This window comes from Malaya genurostris, chromosome 3, assembly GCF_030247185.1.
Source record: "Malaya genurostris strain Urasoe2022 chromosome 3, Malgen_1.1, whole genome shotgun sequence".
Taxonomy (NCBI): domain Eukaryota; kingdom Metazoa; phylum Arthropoda; class Insecta; order Diptera; family Culicidae; genus Malaya; species Malaya genurostris.
The window spans coordinates 18,137,061-18,160,200 of record NC_080572.1 but is presented as its reverse complement, the minus strand read 5'-3'; the positions used below and the strand labels follow the sequence as shown (position 1 = coordinate 18,160,200).

The 23,140-nt window shown below is 35.8% G+C and overlaps 1 protein-coding gene across 1 annotated transcript in view; it reads right to left on the bottom strand.

Annotated features, from left to right (window-relative positions):
• Positions 1 to 10,797: 10,797 nt before the first annotated feature.
• Positions 10,798 to 23,140, bottom strand: part of LOC131435358 (neuroligin-4, X-linked-like) — a 413,817-nt gene continuing 401,474 nt past the window's right edge. Inside the window, exon 18 of the mRNA XM_058603165.1 lies at positions 10,798 to 23,102. Within this exon, the coding sequence (XP_058459148.1) occupies positions 22,311 to 23,102 (792 nt within the window). The 3' untranslated portion in view covers positions 10,798 to 22,310. The remainder of the gene's footprint in view (positions 23,103 to 23,140) is intronic.

Sequence of the window (23,140 nt, the reverse complement as noted above, 5' to 3'; positions counted from 1 at the left end):
CTTAAATTCAAATGTTGTATATCAATGTAGCAGTATTGTGTAACAGAAATCTTCAAAACTATTTTCTAAACTTTTTTAAAGTGTAGTATTTCGGGGAATTACTTCTGTAATATATAGGAGAAAATGAAAATGAGAAAGACATCTTTACACCACTAGGTGGATTAAAATAAGTTTTTTTACATTCATCATATATGAATGATATTTTTCCCTGCAATCTTCTCTAATCCATGCAGCTGCTCTATCTAGGGCATGTGAATAAAAATTGGTACGGTTAGTGTAGTTTTACTTCCATCGCTTCCACATACTTGGCTAAGTCAGCAGTTAGCTTTTGAATTTGATAATGAACTCTAAATATGTTTCGATTCAAATCCAGAAGTAATATTTTTTAGGTATTTCCCAATTAATTGACTTACAATTTTTGCTTGAAGTTTTGATTATCTTAATGTAAAAGATTAATAGAATAAGTGATTCAATGGAAAAAAATATAGAAAGGGAAGTATTTAAATGTTGAAATCAACTGTGCTGCAAATATTTTAAGTGATAGAGTAAACGTACATTTACTTCAAGTTTCCTTAACTAAACTTACCTTAAAATTTATTTTAAGATTACTGTCTTATTAATTGGAATGTTAATGAAACTCAATTCGGTTTCCTACGGAGCAACTCCAGAAACGTGTAGCAGATCAACAGATTTTACATACTTCGATTGAAATAAAGCTTTTCTCCGATGAAGAGATCAATTCGACTCAAGGGAGAGTTGTATGAAGGGCGAATGATTTTTTGATGCGGTTTTTTCAAATCACTGTAGCTCGGAAACTGTTAATATAAGAAAAATGGTAACGAAGAAGAAGTAAATCGATTTAGCACTATAAAAAATACTGAAAAACATTATGCACTGAAAGAAGTCGAACACTTTTTCATATATCCAAAAATTAACAAAACAAAATTAAAATAAAATCTTTTGAATTTATTTTTTATTTTCAGCGAGTTTTTTGTGTTACATGCAGACCCACAGCATTATTATGTCTAACATCAGATCCTCACATCGGAAAACAAAAAAAAAAATCATTAGACAAAGGCGCGTGTGCAATGTTACTTTTGAATATTAGGCATCGTTTCCAATAGTTTATTGATTGCGTGAGTTGGGAAACTAAATTATTATTGTGTCTCACAAATGAATTGTCTGTGCTACCGAATAAAAGAAGTGTGGCTTAACGGGACTCATTTTCAACTTGAATTATCTGACGGATTCTTGAAACTTACACAAATAATTATATATATTTCATTTTATATCACCTTTGCTGCTAAATATTGTTGAAAATAATTAGTGAAACTAACCTCCAATGCGCTGCGTGAAATTAGCCTCCGATAATGAAAATTGTCATCTCTACTTTCAATCGATCTCTGCGCAAACCACAGGCTATGCAAATTTGGACAATATTAATGCTGGTTTCGCGAGAGAACTCTGTTTTGGTATCAGTTTCACTGCACACTCCCACAAATATAAGTTCGGCGAACTGTGCACTGTGTTCCGCTGGAATTTGGAGTTGTCGCTCCGCTTGCCAACAGATCCTGGATTCCGATCGAGAGTCAACCAATCCCGGAATCATACGGCCGCTGAGAGAAAATACGGGCCCGGGGGGGATTGCAATATTACGGGCTCCTATAAATGAGAATTAACCCTCGTGTATTTCCCACACCAAAAGGCGACTCTCGCATGAATTACGCCTGAAGGCTTATACGCACTCGGCCAGTAAGATCCGTCAGGCATGTTTTTTCTCTACGGCTTTGACTGAGGGTTTGTGTGCAAAAACAATGCGTTTGTTTCAAAAAACCGTATGTCAAAACGTTCACACACATTGACATTGCGTTCGTGGAGTTGGTTACATTTTTAGATAGAAGCTACTAGTAAACTATGGCTCGAATTTGCTGTACGCACACTGTGCGCAACTGAGAAATAATTACTGCGATCAATCCTGTACCCAGAATTGTGTTTCGGGAGGGGCCCTCATATCAAAAAATAATGTTACTAAAGATTACTTATGTACCTAATTCTCGGTGTGTCTTTTACCGGCGTTTTTAACAGACACTTTTAACTCTTCACTTCAAATAAATTTTGTGACTGTACCCGAGAGAAGGTTGTTGTATTACATTTCCAACGGTTACTGTCATGTTATTCCTGAAACACCTTATATAGCACAACAATCAACAAGACTTGTGATGATACCATATTCAGAGATCATTTACATTCCTACTTTAAATGACGTCAATTCACTGTTTAGAGTAGCACAGCCGATTCGTGGAGAACGGAAAACATCTAAATTTATAAGTTATATTAGTAGATGGTCATACAAATTTACTTCGGCTATACTGCCCATACTCGCATATCAGTCCCATATGGGTTTTGGCCACTTTTCAATTAGCCCAACGAATAACGTATATTTTTACGTTACTTTCAGAAATTAATTAATAATTTGGGGTTAGTTCAGTAAATTTTAAAAAAAATATCGTGTTGGGACTGTCCCATACGGAAAGTACTCGCATATCTATCCCAAGTATTAAACATCATGTTTTACTAAATTACTAAAAATGTACTGGATGCAATCATTTTTTTCTGGCCACTTTACTGCTGGTAGTGAATGCAAAAATTTGAATAATGCAAAATAAACTATCTTTGAATCGATCTTTGTATATAGCAGGTACGATAATTCTTCTTGGATATTTTGCGTTTCGATCTCAGTTTCTCACCAAACTTCCTTCAGAATCAATCGTATTTCTCCCATTTATAGTCATAATTTCATCCTCACAAGCAACAAATTTAGGAAAAGATTCTGCTTTTATGCCATAATTTCGACCAAAATCATATGTAGGCATATGCGAATATTTGAAATCGGAATTTTCTACAGAGTACTGTGCTGAACGAGTAATTTCAGAATATTTATCTCGGGATTTGATGGCATTGAAACCCACAAAGTCTCTGTTTGAGCTGTCTTCCGTGGAAGAGTTTCCGCCATACAATCCAATGGCGTCAAGAGCTGTCATTATATCACCAACTTAATTATATCGAACGATTGAAAAGTTTCACACGAATGAATAATCAAACATGAATTTATTCCACTCGCGAGAGAAGCATAGCATGCTAAGATGGGATCGGTGTGAGAATATCTTTTAATTCGCATATTAGTCCCATTTTGTTGCGCAACAGATTTTATTTAAACGAATGACAAAAAAGGCATTATTTCATTCCAGCTGAAAAGTTTATGATGTAATACATGTATGTGATTCAATAGTACCACGGATCTATCATCACAGTAGCGGAAAAAAGTAAATTATTACCAAAATATGTATTCATCATTTTTTCAATTTTTCGATTTTCAATATGGGATTGATATACAATTATGGGCAGTATACTGGTATCGGATCCGGAAGTAGTGGTCTGGAATTCCAAAACGAAATTCACGCCATTGTTTTCGTTCTTTGATCCTTTGTTTACTTTATAAGTTATACGAAGTTTTTTGTCTAAATTTTCAGTTTTTGGAAAATATCTGTTACAATTGTCCTTGAAAACAAAATATGTTTCGAGAGTTCGATTTCACACGATAACACAACGGTCCATTTTTAACGGAGATATCTATATTTTCGTGTAAGTGACTTTTCCCCCAATTCCAGCAGTAGGAATTTTTTTGCTTGGGAGCAAAGTGAAATACGATTTTTAATACTAATCTTTTTCTTTGCGCAGACTAATCAGAGGTGAACAAATCAAAGCAGCATGGTTAGAGTAGAAGTTTTTCTAGACCCCATCGTTTTTGTTTGATTTTGTTTTAATTTTTTGAATTTTTGGTGGTTTGAATTCAAAAATACGATTTTTCAAGAAAAAATCGGCCATTTGTAGCTGTAAAACCTCCCCTTAGTAACAAACAGCTAAAAGGGAAACGTTGGGGTCGGGTTTTTTATATGTAGATAGTGTCTGCAAAATTTTAAAAAAATTGGTGCAGTAGTTTTTGAATGACGATGGACCCGGACTTTCAAAACTTGCTTACGAGAAAAACGCATGTAAAGTTTATTATCTATAAAATCGAAGGAAACAATTCATTACTCAAGGGAGCATGTAGACTCTAACATTCTCAAGAAGCCATTTTTTTTGTATTTTGTTATAATGAAACGTTTCGAGAATGTTTTGTTAAGTTTTTAAATCAATCGAAGAAATTTTGGGCCTGTGCGCGCAGCTCTTACTTCTTCGTAGTATGAGATAAATGATTCTTCAAAAGTGTTAGACCCTACCCTCCCCTCAAATAATTTCATGAAAAATTAAAACCACCGATGAACATTCATGTAAAACACACATAGGAATTGATCTCATCATATCATCTCACTACTAGGTGGATTTAGCAAGATTTTCTGTCTGAAAATCACTTGCGAATTTTTTCAATCTCTCTGTTGGATCTTTAGTATGGATTTCAGCTGATTGTTAGTACTACTGAAAACGACATCCATACTAAAATGTTTAAATTTTGTTTTAAGCGGTTGTACAATATATGGGTTTCAAATCCACCGCAATTCTATTTAAAAATATTTGTGCTTGGGTTAAGTTTATGAGGGACTATTTGTGTAATAGTATAATTTTTAGTTTTATTGATAATTATTAGAATTGGCTGTTCTGGATTCCATTTAGTTTGCCAATTCCGGAAATATTGTTTTTTCTTTAGTTAATTTTCTTTCCTTAAGAGATATAGTCAGCATTCTATGGATCATTTTGTGGAAAGAAGTCATTTTATGTTGATATGAATGATTAGAAGTATTTGGTATGACTCTCTTCGTATTGGTTGGCTTCCTGTATATTTTAAGGGTCAAAATTTTAGATTTTTTAATGACAAGAAGATCTAGAATGGTTAAAGTAGTGTACTTTTCTTCTTCAGATGGTAATTTGATGTTTTTGTGGATGCTGTTTACGGTCTCCAGAAAGTTTCTCAGATTACTACGTTTGATGATGCAGAAAATATTATAGACATATCCCTACCAGCTATTTGATAACAAACCCTGTTTCATTAAATTCTCTCCAAATTTACCATAAACAACTCTCATAAGAACGTGAATAGAATGGGATTTCCTATATGGGCACCCGAAATTGTTTGTAAAATTCTCCCCTCAATTGAAAATAATTACTATTCATACAAAGTCTATCTAGGTTGAGATAAGACCTCACTTTACTTTTATATAAACTGTTGTTATTTTGTTGTAATAGCCAAATATACCACAATGAATATTTTATATTGTCTTACGGGCCACATCTAAGGAGCAGGGTTTGGAATATTCATTCACCGGTGAATGAACATATAGTTTCCATTGCATTGTGAGTAGAGATGGGCAACGATTCAAAAGAACTAGTTCTCTTGAAAGAATGAATGAGCCATAGTTCTTTTTTTGAGAACGGTAGTTCTTCAGTTCAAAGTTGTTGTCCTTTTTTTACTCTGAAGAGAACGGTGTCTCGGTTAGTCATTCAACAAGCAAACTAACTATGGAAAGAACGAATGAACAGCTCTCGAGAACTAGTTATTTTAATAGAACTCTGCATCACTGAACGGTTCTTTGAAATTAACTGTTTAACCATATCTAATTGTGAGCGAATAATTCCATTGTTCACAAAGAGGACGCCTTGCCAGCCAAAAAGAATCACACAAACAAAACGCTAGTGGAAGCAATTACATTCCCCATATATACAGATTGTACAGTGTGCTGGTATTAGAGTCTTCATGAAGTAAAGAGCCGAGAATATAATTTTCTCTCTCGTGGTCTAAACGTTGTTCATCTCAAAAAATAATTCATAGCAAGCAAACTATTTTCACGGGGCTGTGAAGTGATGGAGATTATATATTCAGCTTTCGCTAACAGACTGATGACTGGCTCTTAACTGTTGAATGTTTCTTCGAGGTCCGAACCCGCTTCACATTTGTTTATACAGAATATTAATGAAAACTATATTGGCGAAAACCGAATGTTTAATTTTAAAAACTATCCAGTCTGGAGAAGATATTTGCTTGCTGTGAATTATAGGGTTAGACATTCTCTCTTGGCAGATAGGAAGAAACAATAGTAGGGGTGAATATTGTTCACTCTCTTCCATTTCCGTTCATGAACAGTCATTCCAATAAAACAACAAGGCTCACGCTTCCTCAATAGCGACATGGTTCATGAATCAGGTTTGTTCATGAATATCATACGCCGTTAAGCATGTATACTCATCTTTACTGCTTCGTTCATCCAAACCCTGCTAAGGAGTAAACTGTGGTTTGATTCTTGTGATAAGTGAAATAGTTTTGGAAAACGAGTGACACTGAGTTAAAAAAAGCTGGTATCGAGGAAAAGCTTCCCTGTACGAATAACCCACAGATCACAAAATTACAATAAAAAAAATTACAAACAAGTTTTACAGTATAAATGTTTTAATTTCATCTGCGAGTAATGCATTTTCGGACAGTTCATGTCAATGTAATTAAAAACGCTTAACACCTAGAAAATTGCTACTAAAGTAAAGTGATATTATTTGTATTTTCTTGAAAATACATCTGTTGCAATGGCTTGTTAGTGATAAAGCTATAAGCAGCAACTTATCTAAAATTTCGTCGTTTAAGCGGTGAACGATTAGTTGCCCCCGAAGAGACCAACAGTAAAACAATATTTATTGCAATAGACGTTTTGAGATCAAATTACTGAATAATTTGTTAAAACAACAGATATTTTTTGCTTCCATGCATATAGGTAACTTTGCTAGGATTGTGCCATTGCTCAGTTGCACGAGTGACACCTCATTGGAACGTTTCATTCTTCGCTTAGGGTGTATGTCATTACTCAACTGTAACGTTTCATTACTCTTTTGAGGTGTGTGTTTTTACTGGGTGTAATTGCTATTCTGCCAGCACGATAAATTAAAAATGACAGTTTAGTTGAAAATAGAGATGGGCAGAACAGTTCATTTCAAAGAACCGTTCAGTGATGCAGAGTTATACTAAAAAAGTAATTCTTGACAGCCGTTCGTTCGTTCTTTCCATAGTTAGATTGCTTGTTGAATGACTAACCAAGACACCGTTCTCTTCGGAGTCAAAAAAAGGTCAACAACTTTAAACTGAATAACTACCGTTCTCAAACAAAGAACTATTGGTCATTCATTCTTTCAAAAGAACTAGTTCTATTGAATCGTTCGCCAAAGAATTGCCCATCTCTAGTTGAAACAGCAATCGATTAGTTGTACCAAGTTAAAAAAACCTGTTTTAATCCACCTAGTGGTGTAATGATGCTTTTCTCATGTACATATAATATTGTGGTATTCTATTCAAAAAAATTCTCTTCGAGTTTTGAAAGAAACCAAGAGATTGTTTATGCTTAACATACACAATAAAACAGTGCTTTGATTGCGTAAGCCATCCTTAAGAAAAACGAAATGGGTTCACTATTATATGCACTTTCCGGAATCCGGAACCGGATACCGGGAACCAGGATAGCCGGAATCGGTTTGTTTAGTTGCCTACTGATAATGACTATCGATTTGTGTAGTTTTGAGACCAGCTTAGAAAATTTTTTACGTTTTTTGTTTCGCCGGTTTAAGTGACGGTGTACGATATTGAACACACTTTACCCTATAATTCCGGAACCGGAAGTCGGATCCGGATGAAATTCAGGAATTCCGTATGGGACCGGGAAACCTTTCATTTGAATCTAAGTTTGTGGAAATCGGTCAAACCATCGCTGAGAAAAGTGAGTGAGATCCATTTTGGTATATATCACCACTATTTCCGGTACTTCCGGAACTGGATACCGGGAACCAGGAAAGCCGGAATTGGTTTGTTTAGTTGCCTACTGATAATGACTATCGATTTGTGTAGTTTTGAGACCAGTTTAGATTTTTTTTTACGTGTTTTGTTTCGCCGGTTTAAGTGACCGTGTACGATATTGAACACACTTTACCCTATAATTCCGGAACCGGAAGTCGGATCCGGATGAAATTCAGGAATTCCGTATGGGACCGGGAAACCTTTCATTTGAATCTAAGTTTGTCAAAATCGGTTCAGCCATCTCCGAGAAAACCTAGTGAGATTATTTGACACAAACACACACACGCACACACACACACACACACACACACACACACACACACACACACAGAGAGACATTGCGCAGCTCGATGAACTGAGTCGAATGGTATATGACACTTGGCCCTCCGGGCCAATTTTCACTGATTCAAGTGATTGCATAACCTTTCTATATGAGAAAGGCAAAAAACAATTTCAGAAAAACAACAAATATTTTAGTTGTTTTGAGATCGCTGGCTTTTGCGTGTAGGTGTAGGTGTTCCCCGGATTCACTGCCAGGGTGCGCACCGTCCTCTCTTGTCTCTACCAACTTCTCGATCGCTCGTAGCTTTAGGATTAATTTTTTATTATTTATAGGTTTCTAGCAATATACGAGAAAAAAAATCGATTTTTTGGAAATTGTTTGAAGGACCTGGCTTCAACCCATGCTCGAAACTATACTTTTCCATTACGACAACGTTAGGTCACTAACTGCAAAGCCATGTAAGATTAATTATTCAGGAGTTGTGATACTGCTGTCAGATTGATTATGGCTGAGAAATACTGACTTATTCGTTTCATAATTCAGATTGTCCACCATACAACTATCAATTGTTTAGATCGCAGCAGAACGCACATGTCGGAATACGATTCAGGAGGTTTTTAACGAATTAGAAGTTGCAGCAAAGAGAAAAAGCTGTTGATTCCATGGGTCGATAAAGAAAAATAGACCTACCTCCACACATAATGTGTTGTGAAAATTTACCGGGAAACTCGAAACACTCCTTTTCATGGTGGTAATAAATAAAAGTTTTTGTACACAAAACACTTGGTGTTACATGGAATTGTCAACCTAGGACATTTTTATACACGGAGTTCTAGTAGCTCTTGTGATATTCGTGAATATGTACGATGAAAAAGAGAAAACGAATTCGCTTGTATTGTAGTTTACTGAAATTCATATTTTTCATTCAATTTAGGATTGAGATGTAATGCAGACGGTCTCGAACCCGTCTAATAGTTTAACACTAAAATGGCACAAATCTAACACAGCTTTTTGTGCATTCTTTTATCTATAATCTCGCATTGTTTTGTGTTCATCTTTTCCGTCGGCAGTACAGGAAAACCAAAAGGAAAGTGTCTTCTCTTTGACTAGGGTGATGTATCATTCCTCGGTTGGTTGGTTAGGTGATATGAAACTTTTCCTCATTTTTTTCGGATGCTGGCACACACGTAGAATGTGTACAGTATAAGTCATTCCTATCACCATCATCAACCCTATCACGACCATCATCATCATCGTTGTCGGCTACATCATCTTGTACCATCAATACAAACGGTAACAACAATACGAACGTCAGCTACGGAAGCAGACGAAAAATGATAGGTTCAAAGCGCAAGTGAAGCCTGTCCACATCAGCTTAGTTGTTTCTCTAGAAGCAAGGTAAATATATACAAATTATTGTTTCCACTGCCGCCACCTTTCTGCAAAGTGTCTGGCTTGATTACTCACTCCGTTCAACTTTATTACGCTCGCACTCGAATGCCGGAAGCTGGTTGAGGACAGATGTCGTTTGTGCGAAAATATAACTTGGGACTTCGAAATAAATACATACGGTTCTCGCCTTCGGTTGACTCATGAAATGGGAGGTTCTTGAGGAAGATAGGATGTGATATCCAGCAGTCACTTTTCGGTACCGAGCACCATGCAGGATCATAAAAATAAATAGAGTCGTGTTTTCCTGAAGGTGTCAAAATGAGAAATTTTAGCTCGATTCGCAAATGAACTCGCTACTGTCGGCGCGATAATTCGGAGTACGGAAAACCGCTTTCAGTATTCTGGCTGTGGTCTGTGGCAGTTGAATAAGATCAACTCGAATATGTCATCCAAATAAAAAACACATTTACTAACGTCGCGTGTCCGTTTGGTAGACCGTTCGAATCCTCGTCGTTCAGAAACATGTGTTCAATCGAGAGTTTTCTTCAATAAAACAGGATAAATATGTACGTATAAAAAACAATCAATGAAGTTTGAACCATTTATTTCCCCATTCGGGCGGTTTTATTGGCAAAATTTAGAGTCGTTACAGTTTTGTTTGAGTTTTTACTGCCGTTTACTTTTCTGACTGACTTTGTTTTTTTTATTATTTTGTTTCGAGTGCCTTGTAAGCATTTCCAGTGCAAGCTTCCGTCTTGCCAATTTTTTACGGTTTTACGTGGTTACAAAAGTTTGATACGGATTTATTTGTGGACAATTTGTTTAATGATTTTGTATGTTTATCTCTGCACTCATTTTAACTGATGATAAGATTCAATTCACTTTCATGTATCAACAGAGCGGTATAGTATTGGCGTGCTTCGTTTATTCAGCTGCCACCATAGCTCCAAGCTACGATGCTGGCCAACGTTTTGTGTGAACTTGAGTGTGAGTGTATTTCTATTTGACAATCCAATATAAAGAGTCTTGTTTTTTGCTAAGGATACAACCAAATGATTATTCTTTTCGTGACCTTTCCGTTAACTCTGAGAAGTTAACACTCTTTAGTTTACTTTTTTTAGTGCTAATCACATTTGTTAATCGCGAATGACAATTTTTGCTGTGTAGCATAAAGCAGGTCGGTCGGACTATCATCTTCTACATATTATTTACAGACACTTTTCGTGGGTTAATACAATCTACATTAGGAGACATTCGCTAAACTATTTGTTTTTTGGCCTCATGATGAGTGTGTTAGCTAAAACATTTCTGTATCTAAATATAATGGTTCCCTTTAAATGCTCTTTTGCTCTGTCCAATTCCTTGATTACGTTTCATGTTTATTTTAGTCATAATCTTTCCTAGCAGGTCTGATTTAAATATTTTATTAGGTAAATAACAGTTCTGAAACAAACTCGGTTTTATCTTTCTCTACTGATTATATACATTTGGATTGGCCATACCCCACAGCAATATTTACAGTTGTTTTGTATATTATACTAGTGTTGAACAATGTGGTAGCATATTGTTCGTGTCGGAAAACAATATTTTTCATTCATGAACCTGTGTAAACTTTCAAGTCGAAGTACGTTGGTAAACACTATATCACCACAGTTTTCCGCTCAACTGCTCGCTACGATACTTGAGAGTTTCGTTCCATCTGCCAAATACCATTAAATGTATATCAGTTAATCGCCTAATAGTAGAAGGTGATTTTATCGATCACACATATTTCATGTAGAGGTACAAACACCTGAGTTCTGCGGTGTACATAACATATGTATTATGTGATACTTTCGATGAACTGAGACGATAACGCAAAGTTAACAAATTAGCTTGGAAACATACAATGCATTGATTATAGCAGCAAACAATGAGCGCTTAGTCATGCATACATATACAAATAACTAACTCTTCCAAACTTTTAAAAACAAAATAAATCCATCTATTTATTTCACCGGAGTTCATTAGTAGTAACATTTTTATATATAGGGTAACATAGGTATTTTGGCCACTTCATATGTTTTGGCTCACCTAACAAACTTTATGGATTTAATCGATGTTAAGTAACCCATGTTGCATCAATTTGAAGCTAATCACATTCAATTACCTATTGCAGAAGGGTTTTTCAAAGATATTACAACATTTGGTGGATATTTCTACAAAGTAGGCCAAAATAAAATCAATCCTAAAGTGGGCCAAAATGCCTCTGTTACCCTACTAGTTGTATGTAGATTACAACAATAAACAACAATTCTTGGCTAGATTAAACGAAGTACTGCCCTAGCGTAGAAAAGTCACTGGTAAAAAAATGGTGCTGTTGTCAGGTAATTAGTGGCGTTTTTGCTGCATTTAGTTTAATTTTCCATTTTAACAGATAATCACTGAAAATATTTAAGCTTCTTCATAGGCGACTGCAGATCACTCTTAGATTTCTACCTGTGGCTTGTGTCGTAACATAATAGCGATTTCTTACAACCACCGGGTAGATTTGGAAGATCAGAAGTGAAAATATTATACAAGCTATGCTCGAACCCTGCGGAATGCCTGCTCGTACGGGTAGGAATTCAGATTTGTAATTCTGATAGCTAACCTGAAGAGTACGATCAGTTAAATAATTTCGAATCGTTTTGATCAAATAAATAGAAAACTGGAAATCAGACATTTTTACTATCAAACCTTTGTGCCAAACACAGCCGAATGCTTTTTCTATGTCTAGAAGAGCAACTCCAGTGGATAACCCAGAAGATTTATTTGCTTTTATCATGTTCGTTACTCTTACAAGTTGATGAGTAGTTGAATGTTCATGACGAAATCCAAAAAAATTAATTTTCATTCATATGAGGCATCATTCTCAACAAAATAGTTTTTTTTTCAAAAACTTTACTGGTAGAAGAAAGTAAACAAATTGGTCGATAACTTGATGCTTCTGCTGGCTTTTTATCAGGTTTGAGGATAGAAATTACTTCAGCGTTTTCCCATCTTTTTCGGAAGTAAACTAATGAAAAACACTTGAAAATTATAACCAAGAGTCTCAAGACAACATCGGGAAGCATATTTCATATTTTATTCCATCATTACCAGGAGCCTTCATGTTTTTAAGTTTCCTTATAATTGACTTAATTTCATCAAAATTCGTCTCAATAATGTCATCTTGTAATAACACTTGAGTTGAGATATGATCATATTTCAGTGAGACTTCATTTTCAATAGAACTCACAACGTTCAAATTAGAATTGTGGACACTCTCAAACTGCTGAGCAAGTTTTTGAACTTTTTCGCCATTTGTAAGAAGTATCCGATTTCCTTCCTTGCGAGCAGAAATTGGTTTCTGAGGTTTCCCAAGAACCTTAGAAAGTTTCCAGAAAGGTTTAGAATAAGGTTTAATTTGTTCAACTTCTTTAGCGAAATTTTCATTTCCGTAATAGTAAATCTATGTTTAATTTCTTTTTGTAAATCTTTAACTATGTTTTCATAGTAGGATCACGAGAACGTCGATATTGTCGTCGACGAACATTCTTCAGCCGAATGGCTAGTTGAAGATTGTCAACGATGATAGAAAAATTTAATTTAGTTTGAGCTTCGTGAATTGAAAGATTTCTAGCCTCGATAATGTAATAATTCAAATTATCTATTGCTGTGTCGATGTCCGCAAAATTTTCTAAAATAATTTCATGATCCACATGATTTTCAATGTGAGATTTGTATTCCAAGCAATAAGCTCTATGGTAGTTGAATATAGAACTAATTGGATTAATTATAGCTTTGTTGGAAATTCTGAATGTTACAGGAAGATGATCTGAGTCAAAGTCAACATGTGTAATCGGTGACTACAAATGTGACTTCGATTTGTTATAACCAGATCACATGTAGACGGGATTTTAACGGAAGAGAAACAAGTCGGATTACTGGGATAAAGAACTGAAAAGTAACCAGCAGAGAGTTTTTTTTTTTTCATAAATACGTTTATTTCATAAGGCAGTTTACATAAGTTTTTCTTCGCCGTAGCATCACTTTTACATAATATTCTTATCCTAATTTAATTCTAACATAGTCACAACGTTTTGCATTTATTAAAACATATTCTCTTATTACTTAAATATCATCTTAGGTAACTCGTCATTAATTATGAAATCTACTCGGAAATATTATTTGAACCAAACGAATAACTTCTATAAATTATAAAATAAGCTGTTATTTTCAGACATTTTGTTAATAATTTCATAAACTGTTTCGAGTTTGTTTGTGTCATTACATTATTTTTATTCTAATTTAGCTATTGGTTGAACTCATGGACGCAGCTGGGATCAGAACTAAGTCTTGAAAGGGGCCTTTATACAATTGAAACTCCAGTTTTCTTTATGAAATGATAAATAAGTTTCATGTATGAAAGGTCACGACAAGCAAGAATGTCTCGAACTGGGATATTGGATAGTCTACCTTGGGGACCAGCAGAGAGTTGATTATGAAGTATTTTTCCATTGCGGTTTTTTGCCTACAATTCCACGTGACATGCTTTGCATTTAGGTTCCTTATTACGAAAAATTTCGGTCGATATCTTGTGAGTTTTTGCAAATCACCTTTAAAGAAATTTAATTGTTCACCGGTGCATTGTAATGGCAAATATGCTCCAGCGATGAAATAAATTCCATGAATGGTTTCAACCACGATTTCCAAGCCTTTATAACTTTAGTATTGAAAGAAGGTAAAACCCGATGTTTAATTTGCCGTTGGACAAAAATGGCAACTCCACTACCCATTCCAGTAAACCTTTCAAATCGATGAACCTCATAATGAGGATTGCTTTTCAATTTGACATTTGGTTTAAGAAATGTTTCTGTCACAATGGCAATATGAATTTTGTGAATTTTGAGAGAATTATAAAATTCATCTTCACTCGATTTCAAAGATCGAGTATTTCAATTTAAAATATTCAAATAATTATTTAACATCACTGCTAAATTTTAAATTCATTATAATATTATTTGGAAACTGCCATCCAGCTTTAAATGCTTCAAAAAGTGATGAAGTCGAATCCATTCGGATGATCATTTGAAAAAGTTGATCTTGTAGGTAGATTATTTTATTTTCCGTTATGTCGCCTATATCGACTTCGTTTAAAGAAGCGAATGGTATTTAAGTAATATTGGTAGGTAGATGTCTACCTGTTACACTAGCGTAACTGCCATTAGAAGAAGATGACTTGGCCGATCTACCTATCAATAAATTGTTTTCGTTAAAAGAATAACTGGAAGGCGTATCTGTTTTTTGTTTTAAATTCGAAGAAATAAGTGCCTTAGAAGAATTAGGCGTGGCATTTGTTTGTTTGTTTTTTTTTTTCAGGTATGTTCTCTAAATTTAAGGTCGTTGATTTGACTTGTTGTCTAAGCGAACGAGCGTCTAAATTTTTCCCTGACAAGACATTTCAATCATTTGGATTTATGATTTCCATCGCAATTTGAACATGAAAATTTATCAGTGGTTTCATTCATTGGAAAGACGTCTTTCGAATGCGATTTACCACATTTCAAACACCATATATCCATATGACAAATTTTTGGTACCATGGCCGAAGCCTTGACAACGACGACATTGCGTTATGTTTGCAATACCATTATGCTGTTTATAATGTTTCCAATGAATTTTTATGTGGAAAATGAAACGTGCTTTTTCTAATGTTTTCAAATTGTTTACATCACTTCGAGTGAAGTGTATTAGGTAAAGTTCATGAGAAATTCCAGAACGTGGTTTGAAAACAACATTCGCTCTTTATTTCATAAGTATTACTTGGGAAGGGGCAAAACCAAGCAATTCTTTTAGTTCATTTTTAATTTCATCAGTACTTTGATCATTTGATGAGCCTTTCAGGACAGCCTAGAAGGGTCTGTCTGATTTTATATCATATGAATAAAATTTATGAAGTTTCCCGGACAACTATCGTATAAGACGCTCGTAATCTTCTAATCCATCAACCAAAACTCGCCATTCCTCTTCTTCCGATTTGAAATGAGACTTTTACTTCCGGGAGAAAAGTAGGAAGTTCAGTACGGAATGCTTTGAAGTTGGAAATCATCACCATCACTGGGGGCATAGATTGTTGTTTCTTCCCAGAACGACAAGCGTCCATCCTGGGAATTTTAGAAGAATTTTTTCTATGTCGCTACAATCCGGTTCAGGAAGAATCTCGTAAATATTGTTAGACGGCATAGAATCAACGGAAGGGAAGTCCGTTATTTTTACATTCAGATTCTATAAGATCGCCAATGTTATTCCGTATTGAATTCTTTTTAGCTTTAGGCTTGTTGCCTTTCCGGTTGGACGCAGGCATTTTTGAAGAATATAAATTAACTAGGCAAAAAAAGTCTTCGATTGGACTCCTAGTTTGGATAAGTCTTGATAAAGACTGATTTTGTGGTAGACCTAATAATGCCTGATTAGTTCGAAGAATATTTCTTTGAATAGCTAGCCTTAATAAAGGCTGATTAATTTCTTAGTCTTGCAAAAGACTGATTATATTAGAATATCACTCTTTGTATAACCTTGAGGAAGACTGACTTATTGTTAGTCTTCAAAATGACTGATTCAGGTAGCCTTGAAAAAACCTAAAGCCTTGAATAAATGAAACTCTAGGTAGCCAGAAAATTTATTTAGTATCGTGATGTCAGATCTCAACTAATAAATTCCTTGCGTATCCAAGGTAGACTATCCAATACCCCAGTTCGCGACAGATTAACCCAGATTAACTGATGAACACCGAAATACTAATATCATATTTAAAGAAACTTGTAGTAATATGTTTTATTAAATGCTAACCATTGTGACTGTATTCGATATATATTAGGTTTAAAGTACTATGTATGGTGGATGATACGGCGAAGAAAAGCTAATGTATACTGCCCTATGAAATAAAAAATGTAATACCTAATATGTAATAAGAATCAAACAAACTTTATGCAAAAAATTTTGTGCTCAGTTCATCGAATATGTGTTTATAGTTTTTTCTTAGCTTTGGTGGAATGTTTAACGATAAACGATTATGACAAATGATGTTATTTATTCAAATACGATCGGCTTTAAATGCATATAAACTCGCGCATTCGAGCTATAAAGGAATGTTTCATTATGACACTAGAGTGTGCAACAAAATGAAAATCCTATCGGATGCGAGCGTTCCAACCAGCGAACAAATAATAAGCGTAAATGGTCCGGATAGACACTGCTGCTGGAGTGGGTTTCCTACCTGCTCCACTCTCCTGGGCAATTAGGCTGTGGAAAAGAGCGTTGCTCGTTTAGTGGTTCCATCAGAACAGCAGCAGCGACTGTGTAGCCACTTCGGGTTTTCATAATTAAACAGGGATCGAGTGGCTCACTGGTGATTAGCTTCCCCCTTTAGGTAGTTTAACACCAAGACCCCGACTATCACACCATTGTTACGAGATTTTACTTCTTATTCATTGCCTCTTTTGTTCAGACAGAATATCTTCCTAATAGAATTTTAATATTATGTTACATTTTCTCCATAACTTACCAAAACAAAAGCGCCACTAATATTTGCTGATTCATTACTGGTTTTCATTGATACTTCGAACATTGCGAAACTGTCACTGTTTTCAAAATAGTGACGCCGCTTCACACCTTATTTTAGCAACCGAAAGTCATGCTCTGGATGAGATAAAACAAAACTCAGAAGACAACCCGATTTGTCCGATATGTTCGGACCATGTACAACCACAACGCGTGACTTAGCACACAATTTTAATATTAACAATGTAAACACGCACTTCACACTCGTAGTTGAATGTCACATTCGGTAGAAACAACAAAAACGAAAACAATACAGTTTTGTGAACAAAGGGACGTTGGAAAATCTCCACTTGTAACTAAATACCAAACTTAAATCGTTACGTTTCAGAAAAAGGAACGCTACCCAAATAAGCTTCAACCGGAATCTTTTCCTGTGTGACCAAACTTGATTTGCATTATTTTAAGCGCTGTAAAACTAGACCTTCTGCAAATGAAATGGAAATTTTTCTAATGGAACACGTGTATCTCAACGTATCATATGTATTAAACGTTTGAAGTGCAAGTTAAGTAATAATATTCGCTACGTTAACAAAAACATGTACAGTGTCGAATATGATAACTTTAAATACAAAACTCCTACGTACGCAGAATACGGTGCCGTAGAAGTGCGTATACATGACCTTCCCCCGCAGGTAACTGACATTTACATTCGAAGAGATATGTCGCAGTACAGAGAGCCGTTTTGTTTCAATCATTTTTAAATGTAAGACGCCAAAAAATTATCCACAAAAAATTGGCATGTGTTTTATTTGAATTTTAAATCAGTAAGCTCTTAAAAAGTATTCTTAAGTTATTGTTGAAACGTGCTCAGATTTATTAGGACTTTAGGAGTTATCAGGTGGTGCGGTCACCCAATGGTCAGACGAAATCATTAAATCATCAACAAATGTAGCACACCTAACTAAAACCTGTGCTTGTTAAATTTTTGGTACTTTTATTTGATTGTAGATTTTAGATTACTTCTGAAACGTTTTACTTATACTCAGCAACAAATTATGAAATTTTCAGGTAACGTAAATCCACATATGAAATAATGCATATGAACCTCTGCTGTTCTCTACATTTTTATTGTACTCCTATCAAGCTCATAATGCTCTTCCAATAGCTTACTTACTATTCATGACACCTTGCATTCCACGACATATCGTAATGGCAACTTGCAACGCATTCGAACAACCACAACTCTGGGCCAAAAGCGTATTCTGTTTGTTGGACCTACAAAATTTAATGATCTTCCTCTTGACATACAACGAATCAATATCCGTACCATATTTAAATCTAGACTGAAGCACTACTTTATACAGAGACTGAATGACCTTTATATTCAATAAGCGTAAATTTTAAGCAAGCGTAATATATCAACGGTAGTTAAACGTCAACAGTATTTTATTATTTAATTATACATATTAAACGTGGATTCCTTAATAGGAAATTTACTAACACTGAGATTCCACACCATAATTGCACATCTTAGAAAAAATTGTTCGTAATCTCAGTTTTTTTTAGTGTTAATCAACTGAGTTTTTGTTAGTGTTAATCAACTGAGATTAGTTCCGCCCATAACCCGGGGGATCCTTGTTGAGCGTTTTGGTGTGGGGGAGTGTGGTTGGCAATTAAAAAACCTAATTCAAAAAATGACTGAATTTTGCCATAATGATTTCAACATCCCAGTCAAACATATCCCAGTTTTTAAACACGCGTGTATACTTACATATTTCAGGACTTAAAAATATGTCAGAATGCTAATGCATAATCATGAAAATTAATTATTTTGTATGTTCGAATAAGTCTTAGAAGACCTAAATTTACTCGATTTTTTCAAGGTGTGTATGATAGTTGAAACTCTTTACTTTATTTCGTGGTACAACATGTTTACATTATTGTTGCAAACATAAAAATTATGTCGAATGAGGTTGAAGTGTGCAAGCACATTTTTTAAGAAGGGCACAAAATTTGACCAAGCCACTAAAACTACCGAAAAGAGTTATCATTTGACCAGCGCTTGATTGTGATTCGGAAGTTTGGAAGTGGAACAAATCGGAAAGTATTCTCCCAATAAATGGGCAAAAAGTGAAAAAGTGAAATGGAAAAATATTGTGAAAATCCGAATCCCTCTGTATAAAATGTGACTCCCATATTTGGAAATTCCAAATCATATGTACAAAAAGTGAAGAAGTAGCGAGAACGAAATGACAAGTTAAATTTCACTGCAAAAGTCATGCTATGAAGTTTTACACCAATTTTTTGCAAAACCTTTCTTGTACTAAAATGTATGACAAAATATATGTTCTCGAAGACTTTGAACAGCTTACGGGTCTACTTTAAAAAGTAACAGGACGAAGAAGGTGTCCTAGTATCCGAAGAAGTGTTTGATTTGACAGTCCATGTGTAGTTGTGGCCGAAAATCTAAAATCATTGTTTTTAAGAATATCGAAAGAAGTTGCTACATTTTATCAGAAAATACGACTTTCCAGCTCTATTTTGGCCTGTTTGGTCTCTTGTCACTATGCGGAATCCAAAATATAAGAGGTGAAATACGTGTGAAAATCAGCCAGTCCACCAAACTGTGTAGAACTTCGCCCAATAGAGAAGTAGTGGACTCTAATTAAGCGGAAATTCTTCTAAACTAAGAAGAAATCAAATGGTACCAATGATTTCAAGGAAAAGGTGGACAATCGTCACCGCGGGCCTATCTGAGGATACCGTTCGGAACCTAATGGTGGGTATACCACATATTAGTCAACTGTTTCTAATGTTTCTCTATTATTTCGAACTAAACAACTGATTTTGTTGAAGCAGGCCTAATTTTTATTTACTGCTATTATTTTGGTGTCCGAAATTGATCGTGAACAGGTTTTACTGGCTGATATGTTGAATATCTTCACTGTGTCTGAGCAACATCATCGATTAAGAACAGTTGTGCTGTCTGAGGTTTTCAAAAAGGATCTGCGATCTCAAAACAACGATATTGTGTCATATGAATGGAACTTCTTACCGACATGAATAAACTTTCATGTTCCACATTATTCAGTTCTTAATTCGCTTGAGAGAGCACAGCTCAATTTATCCAACGCCGTATATAGCTGATGTGAAATTATTGACAACAGTGGATGCCATTTTCCTCCAGAGTCAACTCGAAACTTTTGCGGAGTGGTGCGAGATTGACCGAATAACATTAAATATCTACTGATGCTCGATTATCACGTTCACACGGAAAAGAACACCTATACGTTTCAACTATTGTCTCCGAGGATCTACGATAGATAGAGTTACATGTGCCAAGGATCTTGGGCTTTTTCTTGACGATTTACAAGCAACATATTTAGTACATTGTTGCAAAGTCTTCACGTTGCCTGGGATTTGTAATGAGAATGCTAAGCACTTCACAGATATCAACTGTTTGAAGTCTCTCTACTCGCTACTTGTACGTTCAACGCTCGAATATTATTCGGCGCTTTACCATAATGGAAATCTCAGAATCGAATTAATACAGCGATGATTTGTTCGTTTCGCTCTTCGCCAGTTACCATGAAATAATCCTCATCAGTTGCCAAGTTATGAAAGCCGCGGACTGCCTATCGGACTCGATACACTGAAAGTGCAACGTGATTAAATGAATGTGGTTTGTCTCGCCGTGCTCATCAAACCCGTCCGATATGTGATAAATATGTCCTACGATATTTAGCTAATCAACGTGGGTATTTGGCTGATATCGGTTCAAGTTTGACGTAGGCAAATTTTGTTGTGAGTCATCCGCAACCTATACTTAATTTATCGTCCCACCAAGGGGCATACATTATTTAAATTATCTTTTTTGGTTTCAATCCTTAACGTCTATCGTCCATGCGTTAAAAATTCTGTTTACCAAAGTCGCAGATTCCACTTTACACTTCACAAAATAAATCAAGGGAAGAAAAAAAGACCTTTTTTCGGCACCGCTTGATCTTGGTGCCCTAGACAATCCTCTATGCCTTTATTCGACCCTGTGAATACAATTAAACACAGAAAATTAATGTTGGTACTGTATAGAGTGTCTAAGCAAATAGTTCCGTATTTATCGATTATGAATACGTAAGCCATGTAAACATGCTCATCTGCGTCATCAATGTTGGTACCGGGTTACCTGCTGAACTAATACGAGTAATCCTTCTGAGCTCATACGGTTTTTCGTTGGATATCAAACGATCAAATTGAATATCCTTAGTGGGTTGAAAGTAGGTTCACGATGGGGGTTAATTTCTGTTTTCCACCTGTTTTATTTTCTCTGTTACTCTGTTTAGAATCCAATTTAAGTCAAATCTGTCAGTAAATTCCATTTGTTTGTCGAACTCAACTTTGTTTGTCTAAAAACTTTACTGGAGAGAGAGTAGAATTAAATTCAATTAAATTTACCCTTCCAGCTATCGACAGAAGGAAATGAAGTATGTCCATTTCGATCAAATTGGATAACCGAAGTTTAATCCGACTGGTTCTGTCGGATAGTTGTTGCACTTGTTTCGTCCTGACAGAGCTTCCAGGTGGTATCAATCGATATCCACAAGCTAATTACGTCTGGTTTACAATTACACATTCATAGCTCGTTACTCGTTGAACAGCATTCGAAAATATAGAAATGTGCTTGGTGGTGGACGGCAGAGCCATACCGATGATTTTAGACACACACACTAGCATGAGAAGCAGGTAGTTCGTTGTACGGAGAAATATGCTAACTAATGTTTGATTTCTCTAGTAATCCGATTTTCCACTTGGATCCACTGAAGTAATGCAAAAAAGCTTACCGGATTATTCTGTTACGGAGATTGATACTGTTTGCAGTAGAAAGTACCGACTGGTTAGAAAGAAATTAGTTACTTATAGATTTATTATGCATCAGGTGGCGAGTGCTTGGCTAGGGTTTAATAGAATCATAATAGTAGGTGGTAGTTGAAATGGCATGATAAAAATGACATTAATCAAATTTAAAACTTGTGAATGGAGATAATGTGCTGGAATGGAAAACCTGACCAAAATGAAATGTTTTTTGCAATAATAATATTTGTCAAACGGATGAAGATAACACAGTTGTACTAGTTTGTATGTCAATTTGAGCCGAATGTCCAATAAACTACCACAAATGTCAAACGCTTTCCTCACTAGCTTAAATCTTCACACAGCTTCCTGGTCGTCGTCAGCTGTGCTGTACCGGTGCTATACGGTTATCTCCTGAATCTGAACACGTTTCTTCAGTGTCGAAGCACTACCGGCACCAGGAACAGGATTCATCCCTGATGTTGACGGTTGGTTCTGATTGGCCATGGATCCTGTGAGATTCCCGCTACCACCGAGGCCAACCGAACCACTACCAACGGTTCCAACGCCGCAATTACCACCACCGCCATCACCAACACCACCACTACTGCTTGCATGGTGGTGCAGATGATGGTGATGATGATGAGTGTTACTACTATTATTACCTAAGCTAGTACTACCGATAAAATGGTTACTACGGGGACCGTAAGAACTGCCTCCACTGTTACTGTGTTTTGGATTTGTGGAATTCACTAAATCTACCGTGATTATGTTGCTGTTGCCAACTACTCCGGCCATATGTGGCTGCGGTTGACGGTGCTGGTGGTGATGGTGATGATGATGGTTACTACTATTTACAAGGATTGAAGTTAACGGCGTTCCCGTTTGGGTGGCCACAGCAGAATGGAGTATTGACTCTGTTGATGGAGGTGGTGAAGCGGAGGAGCACGGTGAACCGGAAATTGGCACCACAAGCACGGAACCCGCATTTGGCGAAGACGAACAGGCACTGTTGCTCGACGATCGGATTGGTGGCAATGGTGCAGATTTTGCGGCTCTCGGTAAAGTTTGAATATGGTAGTGATGATTAGTGTCCGCAGCGTCGGTTGATGGTTGATGATGTTGACTTACTGATTCGTTCATTGTCAGTGCCGTTTGTTGCTGCAGGGAAAACGTCTCCGGCAGAGTGTTCTGTGTGACGAAAGAAAATTTAGAAGTTTTAGATCGTT